Raw genomic sequence first — 23,835 nt, forward strand, 5'->3', positions numbered from 1 at the left:
GGATTGCATGGAACATTCTATATATATTTAGTCACAACAATCATGTGACATGGAGACTTTTATTTCTTTCAGTTTGCAGATGAGGAAACAGCAGCTCAGAGAGGTTGAGTAACTTTCCTAGGTTCATACATGAGAGGCGGAGCTGGGATTCAAACCCAGGATTAAAATATCAGATTTTTTCCAGTTGACTTTGCTTTCACTCTACCAACAAGGTGTCAGGAGACATAGGGGTGTCCTTTTAGGGATATTTAGCAGGTGGAACCAATAAGACTTTTTGGCCAGTTAGCTGGTATGAAGGAATGGAAGGAAGAGTCAAAGATGGCTGCTCTGTTTCTAGCTGAGGTAATTTTCTTTTCTTTTCTTTTCTTTTTTAGGGCCACACCTGTGGCATATCTAAGTTCCCAGGCTAGGGGTTGAATTGGAGCTGTAGCTGCTGGCCTACACCACAGCCACAGCAACGTGGGATCCAGGCCATGTCTTCGACCTACACCACAGCCCATGGCCACACTGGATCCTTAACCCGCTGAGCGAGACCAGAGATCAAACCTGCATCTTCATGGGTACTAGTGGGGTTCTTAATCCACTGAGCCGTGACGGGAAATTCCTAGCTGAGGTAATTTGTAAAGTGACATTATTAATCAAGGTAGAGGCTGAATGGAGAGAGGTTAGGCCACAGGGACTTGTGGGACAATGGCACATCTGGAATAGGGGACAGGAGACAGTAAATTTAGGAGTCGCTGTTTGAACAATACATTGTCTCTGTCTTTTTTTTTTTTTTTTTTTTTTTTTTTTTGGCTGCATCTGCAGCACATGGAAGTACTTGGGTCAGAGACGGAACCCCTGCCACTGCAGTGACAATGCCAGATCCTTAAGTTGCTGAGCCACAAGAGAACTCCGCATTTTATCTTTTAAAATTTAATTTACTTGGAGTTCCCGTTGTGGCGCAGTGGTTAACGAATCCGACTAGGAACCATGAGGTTGCGGGTTCGATCCCTGGCCTTGCTCAGTGGGTTAATGACCCGGCGTTGCCGTGAGCTGTGGTGTAGGCCGCAGACACGGCTCGGAACCTGCATTGCTCTGGCTCTGGCCTAGGCTGGCAGCTATAGCTCCGATTCGACCCCTAGCCTGGGAACCTCCATATGCCACAGGAGTGGCCCAAGAAATGGCAAAAAGACAAAAAAAATAAAATAAAATAAAATTTAATTTACTTTATTGAAATATAGTTGATTTATAGTGTCGTGCTAATTTCTGCTATATAGCAAAGTGATCCAATTATAACATAGGTATATATATTCTTTTCCATTCTTGTTTATTACAGGATATTAAATATAGTTCCCTATTCTGTACAGTAGGACCTTATTGTTTATCCATTCTATAGAATTTGCATCTGCTAATGTTCCAGGCCGGGGATCAAACCTGTGCCACGACAGTGACCTAAACCACAGTGGGAACCATGCCAGATCCTTAACCTGCTGAGCCACCAGGGAACTCCACACCTGCTAATCTTAAAGTCCCAATTCATCCCTCTACCATCACCCACTTGGCAACCTCACGTCTGTTCTCTATGTCTTTGAGCCCATTTTTGTTTCATAGGTAGGTTAATTTGTGTCATATTTTAGATTCCACATATCAATGATATCATGTGGGATTTGTGTTTCTCTTTCTGACTTAGTTTACTTAGTATGATAATCTCTTGGTCCATCCATGTTACTGTAAATGGCATTATTTTATTCCTTTTATGGGTGAGTAATATTCCATTGTATAGATATACCACATCTTCTTCATCTGTTCACCTGTTGATGGACATTTAGTTGTTTCCATGTCTTGGCTGTGGTAAATAGTGCTGCTTTGAACATAGGGGCACATGTATCTTTTTGAATTATAGCTGGGTTGTTTTTTTTTTTTTTCCGATGTTATGCCCAGGAATGGGATTGCTAGATGAATGACACATTCTTGGCAAACCCTGCTGGGGACCCTTACATACCCTTCCAGGTCCTAATGGCTCATCTATTGTCACATCTCTCAGGCTTTGTTCAAGCTGCTCCCTTTGGCCTAGAAGACCTTCCCTCTTCTTCTATGACTGCTGACAGCCTCTTCATTCTTCAGGACACAATTGATGCAAATGTCAGCTCTCCCATGAAGCCTCTTCTGGGCCTCCCCTCTGTCTTATGCTCTCCCAATCCTTTGGCTGGCCTTCTATTTTATTCTGTGTTCTGCTGGGGATCATGAAGAGCCAGGTCTCTGTGTTTCTTCCCCCACCTCTTGTTTCTTCCCGCTCCTCCTATGTCCCTTGAAGACATAGGTTCTCCCTGTCAGGTCCTTAGTAGGGGCTTCATAAAGTGTACCAAAGTGGACTCATTTGAAAAGCTGCTGACTGGCCACCCATAGGGGGCAGCAGGGTTGTGGGGAGCCTCCCATCTCCATGCAGCAGTACGAGTCAGGGTCCCTGAGTCCACTGCCCCCGCTTCTATCTACATTCCTACAGTCATATGTTCCCTCTCTGTGTGCTTAGCCTCAGCGGAGCATCCCCTTTCCTGGGAGACACAAAGCAGGAAACACTGGCAAATATCACAGCAGTGAGTTACAACTTTGACGAGGAATTCTTCAGCCAGACGAGCGAGCTGGCCAAGGACTTCATCCGGAAACTTCTGGTTAAAGAGACCCGGTAAGAGGACAGACAAAAGCACTGGCTTCTCAGGTACTGACCCTCTCCTGCCGCCTCTCCTAAAGACGTGTTAGTCGGTCCCTGCTTTGTCGTGGGCTGTCATCGACCACCGTGGTCTAATGATCTAATCTGGGCAAGTGCTGAGGAATGTGGATTGGCCACGACTTGGCATTCATCTTCTTTGCTCAAGTCTTTCTGCTTTGTTTTCCTGCTGAAATGCAGGTAACTGTGTGGTGTGTGTGTGTGTGTGTGAGAGAGAGAGAGAGAGAGAAAGAGAGAGTCTGCCTGGGTTTCTCTAAGGCCCATTATCTTTTTCAGTCTATCCCAAAGGCATTTGGAACTGGGATTGAAAAAGAAAGTGGCTGGATTTTCAGGCCACTTCCAGATGTGAGTGGGGGAAAGCGGGCTCAGAGGGGTCAGAACAGGAGGACAAAGGAGACCCGCTAATTCTACCCCTTTTTCAGGGCCCAGGGTGAGCCCTGTGGCTGTGGGATCAAAGAAAGAAATGGGCAGGGAGTTGTAGGGTGCTGGCCCAGGGCACGGCCTAGATGAGGCAGGGGTATAGTCCACAGACCCTAGAAGGCCATGTCCTCTTGGTCCCACAGACTTCAGAGAGAGAGCCAGAGTGGGGTCAGTGCTGGGTGGGATCACCCTAACTGGGTACAGAGCAGGGAAGGGCAGAGAAGGGATCTGGGATGCAAAAGGGAAAACAGACACCAACATTTTTGCAATGGAGAGCATTTATAACTCTCCTGCAGGGTGGGACTGGGCCTTTCAACTCTGGGATCAAAGATGAGGATTTATGTGCTGTCACTTTATTCAGAGGTCTGCCTGGACCACTTTCTCTGGAGTGCCGGGCATGCAGCCAGTTCCCCATCTGTCTCTGCATTCCCTGATATTCTACTTTGAGGGCAATGGTCAAAGAATGCCAAATGGCAGGTGTAAGAAGAGTAAGAATGGAGACCATTGCTCTCAGCTTCTCAAGGATCATCACTGTTTTCTGATTCTTGTTGCAGGAAACGGCTCACCATCCAAGAGGCTCTCAGACACCCCTGGATCACGGTAAGGGCACAGTGATAAGTGCCAGTGAGCAGGTCCCTGCTCTGTCACTGGGGCTGGCTGGGGTGGCCAGATGCAGGGGGCCTGTGGAGAGGCCTTTGCTCAAAACACTGACCCTTCGGCACAGATGGAAGCTAGTCGGGGGCTCTGAAGAATCTGGGCTTGTTCCAGAAGGTTGCTAGGTTTCTATTTCATGGTTTCTGGTGACTTATGAAATGAAACCTGTACAAACCTCAGTTGAAACCTTTGTTCCTTGGGTTGATCTTACAAAGGGTTCCTTGTCAGAGGACATGTCACTGTCATTCTCAAAGAAGGAATCAGGACTCCTCAGTTGTAGAGAGAAAGAGATCAGTGACAGTTAAAAACCTCAACTTTGGGAGTTCCCATTGTGGCTCAGTGGTTAACGAATCTGACTAGAAACCATGAGGTTGTGGGTTCGATCCCTGGCCTTGGTCAGTGGGTTAAGGATCCAGCATTGCCATGAGCTGTGTAGGTCGCAGACGCAGCTCAGATCCCGCATTGCTGTGGCTCTGGCATAGGCCAGTGGCTACAGCTCTGATTAGACCCCTAGCCTGGGAATCTCCATATGCCACGGGAACGGCCCTAGAAAATGCAAACAAACAAACAAACAAACAAACAAAACCCTCAGCTTTGTAACCAGGGTTCCTTCTTTCTGACTTTTCAAGCTCTGATTACTCAAGGTGACCCTCCAGCTGGTCACTGGCTTCCTCAGGCACTGGGAGCCCTCAGGGAATGGGGCTCCAAGGTGGAGGCTGGGTGGGGAAGAGAGGCAGCTGCTCCTCAGGGCAGTTGTGCTTGCTCTGGAGATGGTGGGGGCATTGCCTGCCTAATCCGCTTTGTACCTGGGCTTCCAGCTGCTGATTTTGCGGAGGGCCCTGCAGTCTAGTCACAGTAAAGTGCTGGTGCAGAGCACTCTGGCAGGATTGGAATTGGGAGAGTGGGATTCTGGCCCTCCTAGTTCTGCTGCCTGATGAGATGTACACACCCAGGGACAACACCAGACCTCCCACTTGCTAGAATTGTTCGATGAGGGGGCTGGCAAGGGTGATCAGAGGGTGCCAATGAGAAGGGGCAGAGTCCTATGGGAGGTGGAGAACAGGGAGGCCTGGAGTGCTCTGGAGAAGGCCAGGTTCATCTGCCCACTGAGGAATGGGCAAGGGCCCCCCACGTTTGGGGTGGGTCCAGAGCACAGAAGGCTGCCTCCTTGCTCAGTGTGCCAAGTGTTGCCAAGGCCCACTGAGCTCACTGGCCCTGGAGGGAAGCCCCCAGGCCCACTCCATCTGCTGTGGCCTTGTGTGCTTCTGCCCTTGAGTGGATGTCTGCAAAATCCTGGCTCTAGCCCGCTTCTCTGTGTGAGCACCCCTAAATGCTATGCGTGTGGAGACACTCTCTAATGACTGTGGACCCCCTTTCCCTGAAATGAGTGTGCAGACAGCACACCGTCCTCCTTGACCCTGGTCCTCCCAGGGCCTGGTGCATGCGGTGAATGCAGAGGCTGCTCGTGTGCCTTCCGCCTGCACCTGGGGCTGTGTCCCATTAACTCTGGCCCTTCTGTCTAAATGCCCACCAGTCCAAGGGAGAGAGCAGAGCCCCAGAACAGAGGAAGGCAGAGCCAGCCCAGCTAAAGACCAAGCGCCTGAGAGAGTACACCCTCAAATGCCACTCAAGCATGCCCCCCAACAACACCTACGTCAACTTCGAGCGTTTTGCCCGTGTGGTCGAGGACGTGGCTCAGGTGGACCAGGGATGCCGTGCCTTGGCAGGGGCCCATGACACCATTCAGGATGATGTGGAGACCCTGATCTCCATCTACAATGAGAAGGAGGCTTGGTACCGAGAGGAGAGTGAGAGGGCCCGGCATGACCTGTCCCAGCTCAAGTACGAGTTCCGCAAAGTGGAATCCTTGAAGAAGCTCCTGCGAGAGGACATCCGGGCCACAGGGTCCAGTCTTGGAAACACGGCCAGGAAATTGGACCATCTGCAGGCACAGTTTGAAGCTCTGAGGCAGGAGCTCTCGGCAGACCTACAGTGGCTCCAGGAACTAGTGGGTGGCTTCCAGCTGGAGAGTGGAAGCATGGACAGACTGGGTTCCGTGTTCCACCCAGACACCAATGAGTCCCTGGTGGAGCTGTTCAGCAGATCCTGCAGCAAGGAAGTCTTGGCCGGCTTACAGCTCTGAGCTCCAGAATCAAGTCTGTAATGCCTCCTGGATGGTTTGCTGAAGCCTGTTCCCAACTGCCCTGCCAGGCAGGGCATCCACTAGAATTATCCTGCAGGGGTGTGTCTGTAGCATAGCCTTCCACCTCCTCTGCAGAATCCAGAATCACGGCACAGCTAGCTAATTATTCATTCTGCACTTCCTCTCACCAGCCTGGTTTTCTGAGCGGGTGGCTGGCAGAGCAGCCAAGCTGTTCAAATGATCAGCAGTGAATACCCCTCAGCGTCTGCTCCTTCAGAGGGAGGACAGCGGTCCCTGGGGAGAGGCTTGATAACTGACTTGTGATAATGGGTGTGTTCACATCTCACTTCCCACCCAACAGATTGCTGGTCCTGGGTCATATTTGAGCTAATGAGGGATAACAGTAAGTCAGCTTGGTGCTTTCCTGCTGCTGAAGGAGGGATTTTAAATGTGTGGAGAAAATCTTACTTTTCATTTACACTGACTTTTCACTTACCAACCTTTGCGTCTTTGATCTTTACAAGCGCTCTGGGAGACAGGAAGGTAGGCAGTATTATTATCATTGTTATTATTTCCATGTAACCCATGAGGAAATTGACTCCGAGAGGGAAAATGACTTCCTCAGGATCATTCATCCCTAGTTGATACAGATGAAACAGAAAGATGAGATATATGGGAGGAGATAGTGAGGCTTTCGATAAAGATCCGCCTTAACATTAGTGTTTAGATCCCCGTGGTAACGTAGGCAACCTTATGTATTTTGCCAGGTAAGGTGGAAGCCTCACACCTTCAAGCACTTATTCCAAGAAGTGTGTCCTAGAAGTTACATGGTTTACTGTTCCCGTCCAGCCCTGTCCCTGTCTGAAGACCAGCCTGTCTTTTCTCCACCCTTGTGTAGGGAACGAAGACCAAAAAGGGCTCAGCGAGCAGCTTCCTCTTCTTATGTACTTAAGGGCTAAAGAGTGTGGACATTCAGCTTGGGAAGCATAAGGCTGAGTGGTCCCCTCCCTGAGGACAGAATCATCTCCTCTCCCTTTGCCTGGAGGAGGGGCCCATCCACCAGCTCACAGAGACTGAGCATGGTGTGTGGGCCTAGCACTGTGCTGAAGGCCTAGGGGTGGGGGAACAGATTGTATGGTTTCTTGGGGCCTTCACAGACTCTCAACCCCGCTTGTCAGGCGGGGTAAATGCCAGTCCCAGTTTGGAGATGAGGAAATGGAGAGGATGTGATTTGCCCGGTGTGGCAATAGCACCACAAGTGGAGGCCTTTTGATGCTGTCTGTTGCTCCTTCTGCCCTAACTGCCCCAGGTTCCAGGAGTTCACTTTCTGCTGTGGGGCGGGTTATACCGAGATGCATCCATCTGTCCACTCACAGAGTTTGTAAGCACCTATCAATTGCCAGGCACTCAGCCTGCCCCCAGAGATACAATGCTGAGTAAAAACAGGCATGTTTCACAGACATTTTCAGTACAGTGAAGGATTCCAACATTAATCAAGAACATTCTGGAAGTTCCTGTTGTGGCACAGTGGAAACGAATCTGACTAGTGACCATGAGGTTGCAGGTTCGATCCCTGGCCTTGCTCAGTGGGTTAAGGATCTGGTGTTGCCGTGAGCTGTGGTGTAGGTCGCAGACAGCTCAGATGCAGCATTGCTGTGGCTGTGGCACAGACTGGCAGCTGTAGCTCTAATTCAACCCCTAGTCTGGGAACCTCCACATGCTTCAGGTACACCCCTGAAAAGAAAAAAAAAAAAATGAACACTCTGCAAAGATAGGACCACAGCTGAGACATAGGCTATGAAGGAGAAGGTTGCACCCCTGCCAGAGCCTGCGCCAAGGGGTCAGTGTAGTCAGTGAAGATGTCCCTGAGCTGGTGAGAGATCCTCTAAGCAAATGCTCCCAACAGCTGTCATACCAGGAGGGGATCCTAGAGCCGAAATTGCACAGACAGAAAAAAAGCCAGAGAGAGAAGAATAGTATGGTGTGGGTATGGCTGGAGAGAAGGCAGGACCAGCAGGGCTTTTCCTTTTTTTTTTTTTTTTTTTTTTTTTTTTTTTTTTTTTTGTCTTTTTAGGGCCGCTCCCTCGGCACATGGAGGTTTCCAGGCTAGGGGTCAAATGGGATCTGTAGCCACAGCAATGTCAGATCTGAGCCATGTCTGCGATCTACACCACAGCTCAAGGCAACACCAGGTCCTTAACCCACTGAGCGAGGCCAGGGATTGAACCTGCATCCTCATGGATGCTAGTCAGGTTCTTTTTTGCTGAGCCACAATGGAAACTCCAGGGATTTTCCATGTTAAAGAGCTCTGCCTTCATCCCAGGAATCATAGGGAGCCATGATAAGTGCTGGGCGGTCAACAGCTTGATGTGCTGTTGGAGGTGGGGATGCCTAGTGAGCAGCACAGACAGAGGAGTAGTTTAGGATAAAGCAATACCATGAAAACAATTCTTCAAAACCTTACCTCCTTTTCTATTGACATACTGGGGCACTTCAGATATCATGTAGTATTTATAACAGACTTTTTTCATCAAATATAAGAAGCTGTATTTTCATCAAATGTAAGATGCATCATTATTTTGTGACCCCAAAACAATAAAAAGCCCACAATGGGAGGTCCAGTAGGAGACCCCAGGCATGGAGCTGGGGCTCCCTCACCAAAAGGGTAGCTGAGAGAGAAATAAAGCCACCAGACAGGAAGGGAAGGCAAGGGAACATGTGCATCTCAACCTTGACACTGGGTAGAGGGATGGAAAAATCCTCCCCTGAAGATAGGAGCCCTGGGTCAGTGGTACCAGTGCAGGTTTGCATCATTAGTGGGATCCAAAAAATCTCAAGCAGAGAATCTGATGTCAGACAGTCTGAGGCTGGGTGGCCCTGATGGCTGGCAAGCAGTGTGGTCATCTCCTGAAGCACCCACCTTCACTTCAGACAGATTTGATGCCATTGATGGGGAGATAAGTCCTGATTTCAGAGATCAGAAAAAATTGCACATCTTGGAATCATTGGGAGATGGCAAAACTCAGTTTCCTACATCCTCCCTGGGAGAATTGGTACAAATGACCTATCTACGATCTAAGAACTTTCCTGCCCTGTCACCAGACATCGTGTTGTCATTCGGCATAAGGCACTGCAAAGATTAAAGGTCTCTTTGGCCAGATCAACAGGTTCCCTAAGGCAAGGAGGCCCCCACTTGAGCAACTCAGGGCAAACTTTTCTGTGAACATCAAAATAAAATGCAATAAAAGGAATAAGATGTCGATGATGATTTGAATCAGGGAGACTGGAAGAAGGGAGGAAGAGGGGTTATTTTAGAATCCTGGCATACACTGTGTATACGAGGGGTTCCTCAGAAACCACTTGACAACCCTCCTTTTACAGCAGTTTACAGGACAGGATTTGTCCAGAGTCACCCAGCTAGTCAGCCCCAGAGCTGGGTTCAGAACCTGAAGACGTTTTCCTCAGTAGTTCATGCCCATACGTGGGTAATGACTTATCATTTAGATATTTTATACACAGACTCTTTTCTGTACCAAGAACTTCCAAAGACAAAGTAAAGTGAACTGAAAACAGCCCACCAAGTCTTTCAGGGAAATCGAGGATATTGGGACTTCCCTCTGTCACCTGGCTGGTCCAGCTCCCATCACCCTTTGGCATCAGAACCTAATGTCAAGGGGAGCCCAAGGCCTATGGAACGCCCAGCCAGGGGACCTGCTTGGTTCCTCCCCACATGCCCACAGCTGGTGTTGTAACAGTGACAGGACAGGGCAAGGCCAGTGGTGGCAGGATGGTATCTTATGTTGGTACCTCAATGGAGGAAGGCCTGGGGGTGCACCGCTCTGTGGGCTGGCCCATCTGCAGTCACAGAGGATCTTTTCATTCACCAGGCTGTGAATGAAAGGCCAGCCTCTGTGCTCTGTGCAAATGCTGTCCTGGGGAGGTCAGGGTGAGCATGTGACATCTTCCTGACTAGTGATTCCTGAGGAGGCAGAGGCGCGTGCCACGTGGAAGGGTGGCAGTGGCATGGTCACCGGTGGTTTCGCAGATGCAGGATGCTGGCAGTGAAGGGACAAAAGACAGTTAAAATGTAGAAGCCAGAGTCTCCTCTGTGAACCCCCTCCCTAGACCAGCGACCCACCTCTCCAGGTGGTTATGAAGATGGCGACTTCCTACTCACTCCATCACAAAGTGTGAGTGGCCCACGTGGGGGTTGGACATGGCCTCAGCTACCACTCCCCACTGTCAGCCTCTGTAAATGTGGAACTGAATGGCCTTTTCTCCTGTGTCTGTGAAACCCTTGACCTGTGGAGAAGATTCTTTGCCCCTGAGAGGAGACCCAGCAGTGGGCACATTTGAGAAATAGAAGTGGCCAGTTCATTGAACAAACGCTGATTGTGTTCTGGCTCTGAAGGGAGGTGACAGATTAGGACAAGACATCCCCCTCAATGAAAGACTCAGTGTCTGGGACAGATGGGGCTCCAACCAACTGGGAGGTGAGGTAGACCATGGTGACTGAAGAAACAGGTATCTAATATTCCAGAAAACAGAAGAGAGACAGATTCTAATTGAGAAAGGGTAGGGGAGTTCCCATTGTGGCACAGCGGAAACAAATCTGACTAGGGACCATGTGGTTTCCAGTTCGGTCCCTGGGCTCGCTCAGTGGGTTAAGGATCCGGCGTTGCTGTGGCTGTGTTGCAGGCCGGCAACTGTAGCTCCGATCGGACCCCTAGCCCAGAAACCTCCATATGCCGTGGGTGTGGCCCTAAAAAGCAAAAAAATAAATAATAATAAATACGTAATTAATTTAAAAGAGAGAGAGAGAAAAGGTAGGGAGGGAGTGGCTTTGTGGGGAAGGCACCACACAGAATTTGGAGGGATGAGATGAGCCCAGATTGGGGTCAGGAATTTGGAACTGTTAAATGGAGATTAAAGAGAAGATTATAAAAAAAAGTGGAAGAGTTTTGGGTTTTAACTTTTTATTATGGCAGATTTTCAGAACTTGCATGAAATTAGTGAGAATGGCAGAGAGCTCCACAAATCTGTTACCCAGCTTCTAAGTATTTTAAAGCAAACTTCAGACTGACCTAACTCATGAATTCTTCAGCAGGAGTCTCTGGTGAGGAATTTCTTTTCACTGTGACCACTGTGCCATTGTCACTCCTGACAAAATCAAGAATAATTACTCATTATCTGGACACATATTCCAAATTCACATGCCCGCCCTGCCTTTTGTCAAGGGTGTCCTCTTATACTTGGTTGGTTCACATCGGGATCTAAACAGTCCACACATAGCAGTTGGCTGTTATGTCTCTTAAGTCTCTTCAGTACAGGAGGGAGGGCTTTTGAAGCTTTTCCTGGAGATGAAAAGTTGATCAGAAAGGTGAAGGTCATGGAGAGAAGATTAAAAGTGAGAGTATAGGAGTTCCCATTGTAGCTCAGCAGGTTAAGCACCCAACATAGTATCTGTGAGGACACAGGTTCCATCCCTGGCCTCGTTCAGTGGGTTAAGGATCCGGCATTGCCGTGAGCTGTGGTGTAAGTCACAGATGCAGCTTGGATTTGGTGTTGCTGTGGCTGTGGTGTAGGCCGGCAGCTGCACCTCTGATTCGACCCCTATCCTGGGAACTTCCATATTCTGCAGGTGTGGCCATAAAAAAAAAAAAAAGAGAGAGAGAAAAGGGAGAGAGCATTCATGCTGAGACCTACTTGGAAAAGTAAGGCTGTGTCAGTTGAGGAAAGGGGTGTTCCTACCTCTTTTCATTGGCTTGGTCCACCCAGGGACAACCTACAGGAATACAGTTGTCTTTCCACAGCTCTCCCCACCCTTGGGTGAGGCAGCAGAAACTCAGGCCCCCTCAAGCCTCAAGTGCTCCTTTCCTGGGGAAACAGGGAGGTGAGGCCAGCAGAGCCCAGGCTCCAGTCAGCAAAACAGCCAGCAAAAGGGAACAATGGAGCTTCCACATATAGAGACGCTCTACTAAGGGAGATGAAGAAGCCAAGCCCTGGGTGACAGACCTGGGTGGAAGAGGAAGCGGGCGCTTAGCTGTCCATGGCTTTCAGTGGAGGATGGGGCCGGAGAAGTGACTTGGAGGTTTGAAAAGTTGTGATCTCTTTGCAGTTTCTAGAGGAGGCCTGGTATTTAGAGCAAGTCTTTGGGGGTGCCTCTTCCTTATGCTGCAGTCGGGGTGGAGTGGCTGCTGCTTTGGCTCCCTGCTCACCTTGGTGCTGCCCACCTCTGCCCAGTGCACTTTGTCAGAGACATTTGCATCTGCATAAAGAAAACTGACTTTAGCCACAGTGTTCTGTCTTCTTCCCTCCCTTCCCAACATTTTTCTGAGATGCTGAACATACTCCTAGGAACCTGGTCAAAATTGCTCAGACTCTCTGGTATCACTGATGGACCCCAAGGCTGGAAGATGGGCACTGTTTGCAGGAAGGGGAGGGTCAGGAGGAGGCAGAACATAGCTCCACTGCCCTTCACACTCTCAAAGTAATCCAGAGTGTTGGTGCCACATTCCTTCTGGGAACAGATTTCACTGCAAAGTTTACGTCTCTCTGACTTCAAGACCTAGATGACAGTGCCTGTGTTTGGTGAGCCTCTTAGCAACTGGTGAGGCCCATTGATTAGGAGAGGCCAGCCTGACAGGTTTACAGCCTGGGTGGCCTCTTGCTCAGAGTCGTGCTGTCTTGTGTCAGATATAGACTGGGCCCTAGAAGTAGTTGTGTTACCTCCCATGAATGGCACCCGGGAATGGCCCCACGTGCTATTTCAGCTGGGCACCTCTGCTCAGTGGCTGGCACGCCTGGACCAGTTGGAAGGTAGGATTCTCACTAATGGGATTCTCCGAGGAGGTGACATTTGAGCAAAGAGCTGAACAAAATGACCAAGTAAACACACGAAGGAACAGGGTCAGCAAAGACCCTGAAACCTGGGTTCCTGGACCAGCAGACAGATTCATGCAATGGAAGAAGATAGAGAGGAGATTAGATTAGAGAAGAACCCAGATGTTACAGGCTTGGGTCCTTGGCGAGCTTGTTGGATTCTATTGAGAGTGACAGGAAGCTGCTAGAAGACTTTGATGCCAGGAAAAGGCAGATTCAGCACAGAGCAGTCGCCCTCTCCCTCTCCAGGTGGGATCGAGACCCAGGGCTACATTTGTAGAGGAGGTGAAAGGCAGCTAAGGAAATTGTTGGGTGAGGTGGGCATGAGCATCCTCATCCTGTTCTCTCTCCTCTCCACCTTCCTCCCACCCCCCTTCCCTCCTGCACTCTTCGGCTCAAACCACGTGTCCCAGTGTGGGAGGGTGAATGGCCCCTGGCTGTCTTGTCTGCCCTCTGCGTCAAGGTGTCAGGCACTCTCCTCTCTGCTCCCTGACCTCCCCAGGACTCCTCATCTCACCAACTCCCAGGCTCCCACCTTCGGGGAGCCATGGTGTCATGACTCCCTTTCATGGTCTCTTGGCTGGGCCGATCCAGGTGCCTGGCCTCTCACTGGTGGGAATGAGCAGGTCCTAGGTCCTGGCACTGAATTCCAGCTTGATGCTGCAGCAGCTCAGGGATACAGTTTACTCACACAACTCTTAAGCACCCTTGTTGCATGGTCTAGGTCAGGGAGGGTGGTGAAGAAGCAATAACAAAAGCATGAAGAGAATTCTCCCCATTGTTTTCCACTAGTGGGATGACTCCCTGACAGGGCCGACCGAGATAGGTACTGTGTATAGTAAAGGAGCACACGTGTGTTATGGTCACATTGGGGAGAGAGACATTGTTTCTTGGAAGAGGTCACTTTGAATTGGGCTTTGAAACACACAGAGGCCTTCCTGGAGGAGGGAGGTTGGGTGAACATGGAAAGGGCCTGCTGCCAGAAGATGTTAGGTCCAGAGCCATGTGGGCCAGGCCAGCCATCTGCCCTGGCTTCCCCTGGTGCCTGGCACCATGACAAAAAATAAACAGGCGTGGAGGTGTGTTCGCAGCGTGGTTAGGAGAGAAGAGCAGCCTCAGGAATTAATGAGTCACCTCGCTTGGCAGTCACTGCAGTGCCAAAGGTGGCACTGCTGTGAAGAGGCTGTCAGAACAGAGAGAAGAATAGAGCTGGATGAGACCTTATACATCATCTCGGGCAGTTCATTTTCTTGAGGTCACGGAGTCCTTTAAGAATCGATGGAAGCTATTGACTCTTCTCAGAGGAAATTTGTGTCTGTATCTATACTGTACGTTTTTGTATTAGATATAATTCACATACTATAAAATTCACCATTTGAAAATGTTCAACTTGGTGATTTTTATTATAGTCACAAGGTTATGCAACCATCATCACTATCTAATTCCAGGACATGTTCATCACCCAGGAAGAAATGTCATACCCTTTCATAGTCATTCCCCATTCTCCCCCTTCTTCAGCCATTGTAACTCCTCATCTATGTTTTGTCTCTGTGGATTTGCCTATTCTGGACATTTTACATAAATAGGATCATACAGTGTGTGGCCTCTTGTGTCTGGCATCTTTCACTTAATATGCTATTTTCAGGGTTCATCTGTGTTGTATGTATTTGTACTTTATTCTTTTCATGAACGGATTTCCCATTCAATTCTTCCATTGTATGCATAGACCACATTTTGTTTGTCCCGTCATTAGTTGCTGCACATTTAGGTTGCGCCTACTTTTTGGCTATTATGAATGAGGCTGCTGTGAACATTCATGTACAAGTTTATGCACTGAAATTTGAAGACCATTTCAAGAGGTTCACAGAACCCTTGCAACCACCTTCAGACATGCTTGATTTCTCAATCTGGGAAAACCTCATTTTACAAAGAGGCAGGAATTCACAAGGGAATGGACTCCTCACATAGGAGTCCATTAAATATGTCCAGTTTTGGGGTATATAATTATATCAATAAAGCTATTTTTTAAAAAGAGGGAATGGAGAAAGACAGGAAGGCTATCAATAGTTTATTACTATTTATTGAAGAGTTCTAGGTTAAGCACTTTACATCTCACATTCATTTAATCCTAAATGAACCTTTGACAAAGATTATTTTTATCCCCATGTTGCAGATGAGAAAACTGAGGCTCAGAGAAGCCAAGTCAGGTTTCTTGGAGAAGTCAGGGTTTAAGCTGAGCCTGAGGGCCAAGCAGTGAAGGGCAACTACACATCCCATCTCCTCTCAACTCCCATCAAAGCCACTGTTTCCTTCCGTTCCATTCTTTCCTTCTTTCTTTTCTTTCTTTCTTTTTTTTTTTTTTTTTTTTGCTTTTTAGGGCCACACCCATGGTATATGCAGGTTCCCAGGGGTCAAATCAGAGCTACAGCTGCCAGCTTATGCCACAGCCACAGCAACATGGGATCTGAGCCGTGTCTGCTACTACCACACAGCTTAAGCCACTGAGCAAGGCCAGGGATCGAACCCACATCCTCCTGGATCCTAGTTGGGCTTGTTACTGCTGAGCCATGATGGGAACTCCCCTTCCATTTCTTTGTGAATGGAGTACTAATGCCCTGTCTGCCAATATAAAGCATCCATTTTGCTAAGCCCAGAACTGGCCCAGTGCACAGTAGGGATTCTAGACTGCTGGACAACAACCCTTCCTCAGAATGACCTGTAATTGAAGGCCCTGCCTCCCACTCTTCCCCTTCAGGGGGCCGAGCCTCCAGCCTAGCTAGTGTGCACATCTGGCTGTGGTAATAATAGCTTGGGGGGCCAAGGGCATCTCTGGAACAGTGACATCTGGAGCTGTTGCCCTCAGCATGAGGTCCTGGGGTCAGGCAAAGGATGGCACGTGGTCAGGGGTTCCACAGAGAGGGTGGCTGCCATCCAAAGCCCAGTATCAGCTGCCACTCTCTGCTTTGTCTCCCAGCCAGTGGACAGCCAGCAAGCCATGGTGCGCAGGGAGTCTGTGGTCAACCTGGAAAATTTCAAGAAGCAGTACGTCCGCCGGCAGTGGAAGGTGGGTCGGGGTTTGGGGTGGGGGCAGGGTCCAAGTGGGTTCCTTGTTCCCTCCAGGGTCTCTGTGCACATTCTCACCTGGCAGTTCCTCTCCTCTCCCTCCCTCAGCTCTCCTTCAGCATCGTCTCCTTGTGTAACCACCTAACCCGCTCGCTGATGAAGAAGGTGCACCTGAGGCAGGATGAGGACCTGGTGGGTAAATGCAATGCCCGGTGGTTGGGGGTTGGGGGGCAGGGAGTAGGTGGGAGTAGGTTTCCAGTAGGCTCTGCACTGTGTGAATAGCAGAGGCCACATGTTTAGGGGACCACTGGGGTGGTGCTGGGAGAGGGCGCTCCACAGGGGCAGCTTGCGCCTCTGGAGGATTTTGAATCCTTTCCTGGGTGGCTTTCAAGGGCGCTGCTGCTGCCACCCCATCACCCCAGGCTTCCCCGGAGGACTGTAGCCTCCCAGAGCCCATGGGATAATGAGACTATCACAGGCAACCAAAATCAGTTCCTGACAAACCCAGGATCTGTTTTAGAATGAGAGCTTTACATTCACTTGCCAATATTTCAATTTCTGTTTTGCTTTAGATTACCAATAATAAAAAAATTAGTATTTAGCTGATATCTTATTTTTAACTGGCTTGTTATAGTTTTATGTATATTTAAAATGAGAGAATTAGGCTATACTGGTCAAAGGCCTGGCTTCTGGAACCAAACTGCCAGGATTCAAATCTGCCAATTACTAACTGTGAGACCTCAAGGAAATTATTTTAACCTCTCTGTGCCACAATGTCATCATTTGTAAAATGGGGTTAACAATAGTTCCTATTCATAGGGTAGTCATGAGGATTAAATGATGACATATATTTAGAGCCTGGCATTTTAAGTGCTCAGTAGAGCTATTATTGTTTTTTAAAATTCTCATGTAGACTCTGAAACTCCTCACGTAGAACTTTAGTGCCAAGAGTTCCCTTTGTGGCTCAGCGGTTAATGAACCTGATTAGGGTCCATGAGAATGCTCGTTCAATCCCTGGCCTTGCTCAGTGGGTTAAGGATCCGGTGTTGCCATGAGCTGTGGTGTAGGTCACAGACGTGGCCTGAATCCCCATTGCTGTGGCTGGTGTAGGCCGGCGGCTGTAGCTCCCATTTTACCCCTAGCCTGGGAACTTCCATATGCCACAGGTATGGCCCTAGAAAGCATAAAATGAAGTGAAATGAAACGAAATGAAGTGAAATGAAATAAATGCAGTGCCAGTGCTACAGAATGCAGCATGAGTATTGCAGCTGGCTGAGGTTCCCTGACAGATCCTCCCCACTGCTCACCAAGTGTGATGAGGGCCCAGAAGTGTCTAGGATGGCGCAGATCAGGACAGAACATGACTCGCTGCTCAGGAGGAGGTTGGAAGGCAGCAGCCTGAGATGGATGGGCTGTCGGCCCAGGGCAACCTTGGGGCACACAGCACTCAGACTGCATCCCTGGACCTGGCAGAGCCGCCGCGCCCCACCCCTCCACCCCCCACCCCACAACCCTCTAGCCTAAGCTTTTCTTGGTTCTTGCTCTTATCTGGAACCTGAGGATTTATGGCTCCAAAAGCCTGAAACAATTGTCCAGCTTTGGCCAAGCCATGTCCCTTCTCTGGCTGCCTTCCTCATCTGCTGTAAAAGGGACTGGACTTACTCCCTCTGAAAATCCCTGTTAATGACAAGCAGACTTTCCCCCAGCTTAATTTTTTATTGTTTGGCTCTGACTCATGCTAAAAAAGTTGCTGTTCAGCAGAGCTTGAGTTATTTTTATTACAGCCGGGTTGGTCCAGGATGTATTTGGCTGAAGTTGATCTTGACCTTGGATTTCCAGCTGGCTCAGGCCAGAGGAAGGAGAGAGAGCCCTGGAAAGGCATGTGGCTGACAGTGGGCATGCCTTTCAGGCTGAGTTGCCCTGGTACAAGGCTGGTCATTGGGAAAGAGAAACACGGAGTAATTGAAAAGAATGTAAAACTCTTCCCTAGTTTTTGTCCTTGTGCAAATATTTTAAATAGTCCTCTTTTTACTTAAACACTTGGCATCATCAGCTCAACGGCTCACCCTGCACGAGGAAAAGCAGTAGGTCCTAGACATCTGTTATACAGCTTTCCCAAAGGCACTTTCCTTTATTTAAAAAAAAAAAAAAAAAAGGAAATCCTATTGTGGCTTAGCTGGGTAATAACCCAAGATAGCCCAAGATAGTGTCCTTGAGGATGCAGGTTCGATCCCTGGTCTTGCTCAGTGGACTAAGGATCCAGCATTGCCAGAAGCTGCAGTGTAGGTCACAGATGTGACTCGGATCCAGTGTTGCTGTGACTGTGATGTAAGTCAGCAGCTACAGTTCCAATTCTATGCTGGGAACTTCCATATGCCAAAGGTGCAACCATAAAAAGAAAAAGAAAGAAAAAGAGGTTCTTTTGTTTAGGAAGCATTAAAATGGAACATCTGACAATAGGTTTTTTTATGACTCACGTAAGTTTTTCTGAATTAGTACTTCTTTTAGTAGTTTTCATAAATTTTTTTTGGCTGTACCTGAAGCATGATGTGGAAGTTCCTGGGCCAGGGCTCGAACCTGTGCCAATGCCCTGACAATGCTGGATCCTTAATCCATTGCACCAGAAGAGAACTCCAGTAGTTTTAATAATTTAATTCGATCCTTGTGGCTTGAATGAAAAGGGCATGGGGACAGCCAGGGTGGCCGCCTCGCTCTGGCTTAGTCAGATAGAAACTGATGGACTGTGCTTTACTCTTTTTTTCTCTTTCATAAAAATGGAGCCCAGAAGCCATTTCCCTGGAAAGATTACATGTCAGGACTGGCTACAGGTGCAGCCTAAGCCAGTCAAAAAGGAGAGGGTGTGGTGAGGTGGCCTTCAGAACTTGGGGAGGTCCCTGTGGCTACCCTCCCCCATTCTTCCCATTCTGAGTTCAGGAGACTCATCAGCCCACAGACCAGCTATCCGAGTGATCTCAATTATGTGGCAGCCACAAAGGATACCACATATTATTTTTATTATTATTATAATTTGGCTTCTTCTGGTGCCCGATTTCCCCTAGGTGCTCTGCCTGCATTCTTTCCTCCGGGGAAGGAGGACTCAAGGTAGTTGGAATGCCCCATTTCAGGTCACCACCCACACACACCCCCATCTCGCCCATCCCTGGTCTCTGGACAGAGCAACAGGATTCCACTCAACGTCCACCCCTCTGGTTTGCAGGCCCCTGACCAGGAGCATCAGCTCAGGTCCCCTAGCATGACCCCCCTCCTGGTACCTTATAACCCTCCAGCCTAGGGTCTCTCTTTTTCTCTTTTCTTCCAGAGGAATTGTGAGAGTGACACAGAGGAGGAAGTGGCCAAAAGGAAAGCCCTCCACCCCCGGAGGAGGAGCAGTACCTCCTAACTGGCCCAGCTCCAGGTGGCCACCAGGGAGGCCCAGGCCCAGCAGGGCTCCTTTCTCCGTGGACTCTTGGACTCCACTTGTCACCAGCACCCAGGCATTCTGCATCCCTGAGCACTTTTCAAGAGAGGTGGCCATGCAGAATTGAGGAGAATTTGCAGGGGAGCCAGGAGACCCTGGGCGCTGTGGCCATCTCTTACAGAGGACACTCCAGCGCTCCCAAAGCCCTTAATGCTCCATAAAACGGGCTTTCACCTGTCTGCCAACTTCAGAACCTGGGCTGCAGATGCAGCGCTAAGGGAAACGACCATCTTCATCATCCTGGGTGAAGGTCAGACTCAGGCAGCTTTCGTCACGGGATGAGGGAGTTCAGAACCAGCCTCGTCAAAAACTATACCAGGAAGACAGAGGCCTCCCCTATGGGATAAAGAGTGAAGGGAATCTTGGGGTGTAGGGGACCAATCCTGTGACCTTCCAGAACCCACATGGAGGCACCATGTCATGCTGACCAACATCACATTTTTTAAAGCAGCCCACTGTGTTGTCATTTTTTTTCACTTTTATTAAACTTCTGGTTTACTGCTGCTCAGCTTCTTTGAGGGTGATTCCCATCTGATTTCCTTTAGCTCAGGTGCCTATGACTCTGGAGGAGCACCCAGGGTTGGGATGTTGAGTGGATAGTATCTTAGAAGGTCATACTGAACCACCCACTGTGGACTGCAGGGTGCCTACTTTCCACACTTCCACATCCTTCCCTAAAGGAAAATCAGCCCCGATATCAGCGTATGATGCCTGTATTCCTTCTGCCACTACAGCTCTCTCCCCTGCTTGAATGGACTGAGTTGTATCTTCCAACCCGTAGAACCATAGACTATTTGGAGACAGGTCTTTAAAGAGGTAATTAAGGTAAAATAAGGTCATTGAGGTGGACCCTATTTCAATATGACTGAGGTCCTTATAAGAAGACAGATCAGGACACGGAGGAAAGACTGTATGAAGAGATATCAAGAAGGTGGCTGTCCTCAAGCTAAGGAGAGAGGCCACCAAAGAAACCAACCCTGCCAGGACCTCGATCTCAGACTTCTGGCCTCCAGAACTGTGAGAAAACTAATTACTGTTGTTGAAGCCACCCTGACTGTGCTGCTTTCTTAAGGCAGCTCTAGAAAACTAATATGCCTGCCAACTGTGGCCAAGACATGGGCAGGAGGCTTTTTGAAGATATGGATAGAGAAGCTCAAAGAAGGACCAAAGGGAGAAAGGACAGGAAGAAGAGGTAGATAACCTGGACCCTTGAGTGAATATGGCAAGAGAACCTTAACGACGTGGAAACCTGCGTTGCAGGCCAACAGAATGGTGGTGCTGACCGGAAACCCCAGAGAAGACCTGTGGAAACCAGAAGTTAGAAAGGTCAGGGTGAGGGCGTTCCCATCGTGGCACAGCAGAAATGAATCTGACTAGAAACCATGAGGTTACGGGTTCCATCCCTGGCCTCACCCAATGGGTTAAGGATCCAGCGTTGCCATGAGCTGTGGTGTAGGTTGCAGACGTGGCTCGGATCTGGCATTGCTATGGCTGTGGCCTAGGCTGGAAGCTGTAGATATGATTGGACCCCTAGCCTGGGAAGCTCCATATGCCGCAGGTGCAGCCCTAAAAAAAAAAAAAAAAAAAAAAAAAAGAAAAAGAAAAGAAAAGAAAAAAGGTCAGGGTGAGGCATCAAGGCTGAGAAAGCACATGGGAGGAGGTGGAAAGAAAGGGAGAGAACTTTTGGAAGGTGAATGTAGGAAGGCGTGCCAGGAAGAAGGGAGCAGGAGAAAATAAGGGCAGAAAGGAAAGGGCGCAGAGAGAAGGGGAGGCATCATTTCCCTCTGTTAGCAGACAGTTTTAACCTCATTGTGAGATGGTTGGTGGAGCTGCCCTCATCCAGTGGCTGGATCCAGAGCATCATGGCCTCATAGGAAGAGAAAGGTAGCCCAGTTTTAGAAAAACATCCTGCCAGAAATGGAGTGACCTTCAAGCTTGTTGAAGAAAGCTCTGCCGTTTCTCTGGAGTTCTTGGGTGCCCCAGGTCTCAGGAGGATCCAGGTCCGTGCCTCCCTCCAGCCTCGGAAGAACAGCTGAGGCTGAGAACTGCTTGCCATGGTCAGGGCCCCTTGGTCCTGGCTGTGGCCGGTCACATCAATCAGCAGGGAATGTTCTGGAACAGGGGCTCTCTGGGAGCTCCTAGGAAGTGAAGTGTGGTAGCAGGAAGGGGACAGCCCTCCTACTTTGAAGAAGAGCTGTGATTGGCTTTGACCAACCCAGTCTTGAGTTTCCAATCATGACAGAAGGGTAAGCACTTGAAACTTTTCTGACTCAACCACTAAATTTTCCTGAAGAGGAAACTGAAGCTGAGAGAGAGGAAGTGACTAGTTCTGCTTCACACAGCAAATTTGTGAAAATGCTTGATGAAAGCCCAGCCTCACTGACTCCTAGGACAATATTCCCATCTTCAGCCTGATCAGCCACAGGAGACCTTTCAGGAAATGGGATGGAACATTAGTTTTGCATTATTTGACACACGTTTTCATCTGTCCTTTACTGTTGCTTGCCTTGTCCTTCATTTCTGGAAATGGGAGAAATGGTCATTGCTTCTTTCCATCTTTTCAAAGAGCAATGCCTCTGAGTAGGGACAGCTGGGCAGCCAACCTCTATGGGTGAACCCGTATTTATTGAGTTCCCACTGTATGCCTAGGATAGTTATAGATTCCAGGGTTAGGACAGCGAACAGGACAGACACAGACTCCCTTGCAGTCCACATTCTGTAAGCCCTGGAAATCCAGGACTCCATCCTACCCATAGACTGCTCTTCCTGCCCTCTTATCTAGGCTATTTAAAGCTCTGTTGACTGGCTCCCCCTCAGCCCAGTTCCCTGGGGTTTAATGGCATCCGCTGGGTTTCTTGAATCCCTCAGGAAGCACCAGGCCAGGCAATGGGCAGAGGGGGGACTTTGAGGATGCACTTCCTTTGAGGATGACTTTGACATCCAGTAGGCCAAAGCCGAGCATCCATTCCACTCCTATACAAGGGCCTGGTCTCTGGGGCCTCTTGCCTGGCAGATGGTTGGGGCCCTCCAGGTGTGAGGGGGAGTGGAGCAGCTGGCCCAGGGGACCTGGGCATGCTGGGTTCGTTCTGAAGAAGGCTGTGTTGACCAGCTGACACTCCAAGGCTGAAAGAGACCAGTGTGCAAATGGAACATCGCCTCAGATGAAAGCCACCGCTCAGTTAAAAGTCAGTCTTCAAAGAATCTGAGGGTGCCCTGCCCCTGAGTGTTCGCCTGTGTGTTTGCAGGATGCTGGATTAATATTTCACCAAGGCACACATAAATATTTCAGTGCTCTGCATTTCAATGTCAGTCTCACTGGCTTTCCTGACTCCAAATTTAGATTTCATGTGCCGTTTCCACTAGCCTCCTTTGCTGAAAACCTTATTTTGGAAGCAGATGAAGGCCGTGCCATAAGAAATGAACCACAAAATCTCTATGAAAGAAAAGTCCAGCCTTGTGTTCCACAAAGTAAGGTACATGTGAAGAGAGCTGAACTGAGGACTGGGATATCACAAGGAATTTCATCTGGCACAGGCTTATAGAACTTTTCATCTGGTTCCCAGCTTGCTGTCATCCTGACATTGTTCTCTTCACTGTTGCTGCACCCCCAAAGAATAATTGTTCCTTGGGGGTCTGCTGAGAGGATGCCATTCGAAGCAAACCTTAAGAGGCTTAGAGATTAGAGCAGTTGAAGAGCTGGAAACAATGGTTAATTGCCATTTCCAAAAGGAGAAACACAGTTGGTGATCTCATTAATCGTTTCTGTTTTTCCCTTTCTCCCACTCGTTCCTTTTTCCCTCCCCCTCCATCCATTAAAAAGTCATAATATATAGCTGAAGTACATATTTTAGTCACGTCTTATTGAATAAAATTCGTGTTCCCAGTTCTTAATCTAAAAAGCAGTTGGTTATATTGTCTGGGGAGAAATAATTTTGTAGGTATTTTTTTTCCCCTGTGGATCAGTGATCCTCTACCTCCAAGCTAGGAAAAAAAAAAAAAAAAAAAAAAGAAAGAAAGAAAGAAAGAAAAAACAAGGTTCCCAGTCATTTTTAAAAAAAACCTGTTCTGCAATAGGAACATTATAGGTACAACATTTTATTTAATCCTCTTTGTAAACTTGTCAGAGAAATGAAAGCTCTGTTTCTTTAGATGAGGAAGCTGAGACTCAATAGAGTTAAGAAATTTGCATGCAATCCCACAGCTGGATTCCAGCCCAGTTTTGCCTACCCTCAAATCCAGTGTTCTCCACTTCTGGAGAGGCAGTGTTGCATGAACCAAACATCCCAGAGAAGTGGAAACGGCATGATACTCGTTTTATAAAACTCAAAAACTGTACTTGAGGAATACATGCCAATGTGATAAAACAATATTTTAAAAGCAAGGCAGTAATTACACTCAAATTCAAGGTGAAGCTTATCGCTGGCGGCTGAGACAGGGAAGAGGACAGATAGGGGTGGGCACTAGGTTGTTGGCAACGTCCTGGACAAC

General features: G+C 48.6%; 1 protein-coding gene across 3 annotated transcripts in view; it reads left to right on the plus strand.

Moving 5' to 3' along the window:
• Positions 1 to 19,855, plus strand: part of DAPK2 (death associated protein kinase 2) — a 133,962-nt gene extending 114,107 nt beyond the window's left edge. The window contains 5 exon segments of one of the 3 annotated variants that reach the window (NM_001243563.1): positions 2,513 to 2,665; positions 3,682 to 3,727; positions 15,781 to 15,870; positions 15,978 to 16,061; positions 19,189 to 19,855. In NM_001243563.1, the coding sequence (NP_001230492.1) occupies positions 2,513 to 2,665; positions 3,682 to 3,727; positions 15,781 to 15,870; positions 15,978 to 16,061; positions 19,189 to 19,269 (454 nt within the window). In that variant the 3' untranslated portion in view covers positions 19,270 to 19,855. 3 annotated transcript variants of the gene reach the window in all.
• The last annotated feature ends 3,980 nt before the right edge of the window (positions 19,856 to 23,835 follow it).

This window comes from Sus scrofa, chromosome 1 (genome assembly GCF_054392235.1).
Source record: "Sus scrofa isolate SSC_HxYL_T2T_F1_AM1 chromosome 1, Sscrofa_HxYL_maternal_Yorkshire_Landrace_v2.0, whole genome shotgun sequence".
NCBI classification, from domain to species: domain Eukaryota; kingdom Metazoa; phylum Chordata; class Mammalia; order Artiodactyla; family Suidae; genus Sus; species Sus scrofa.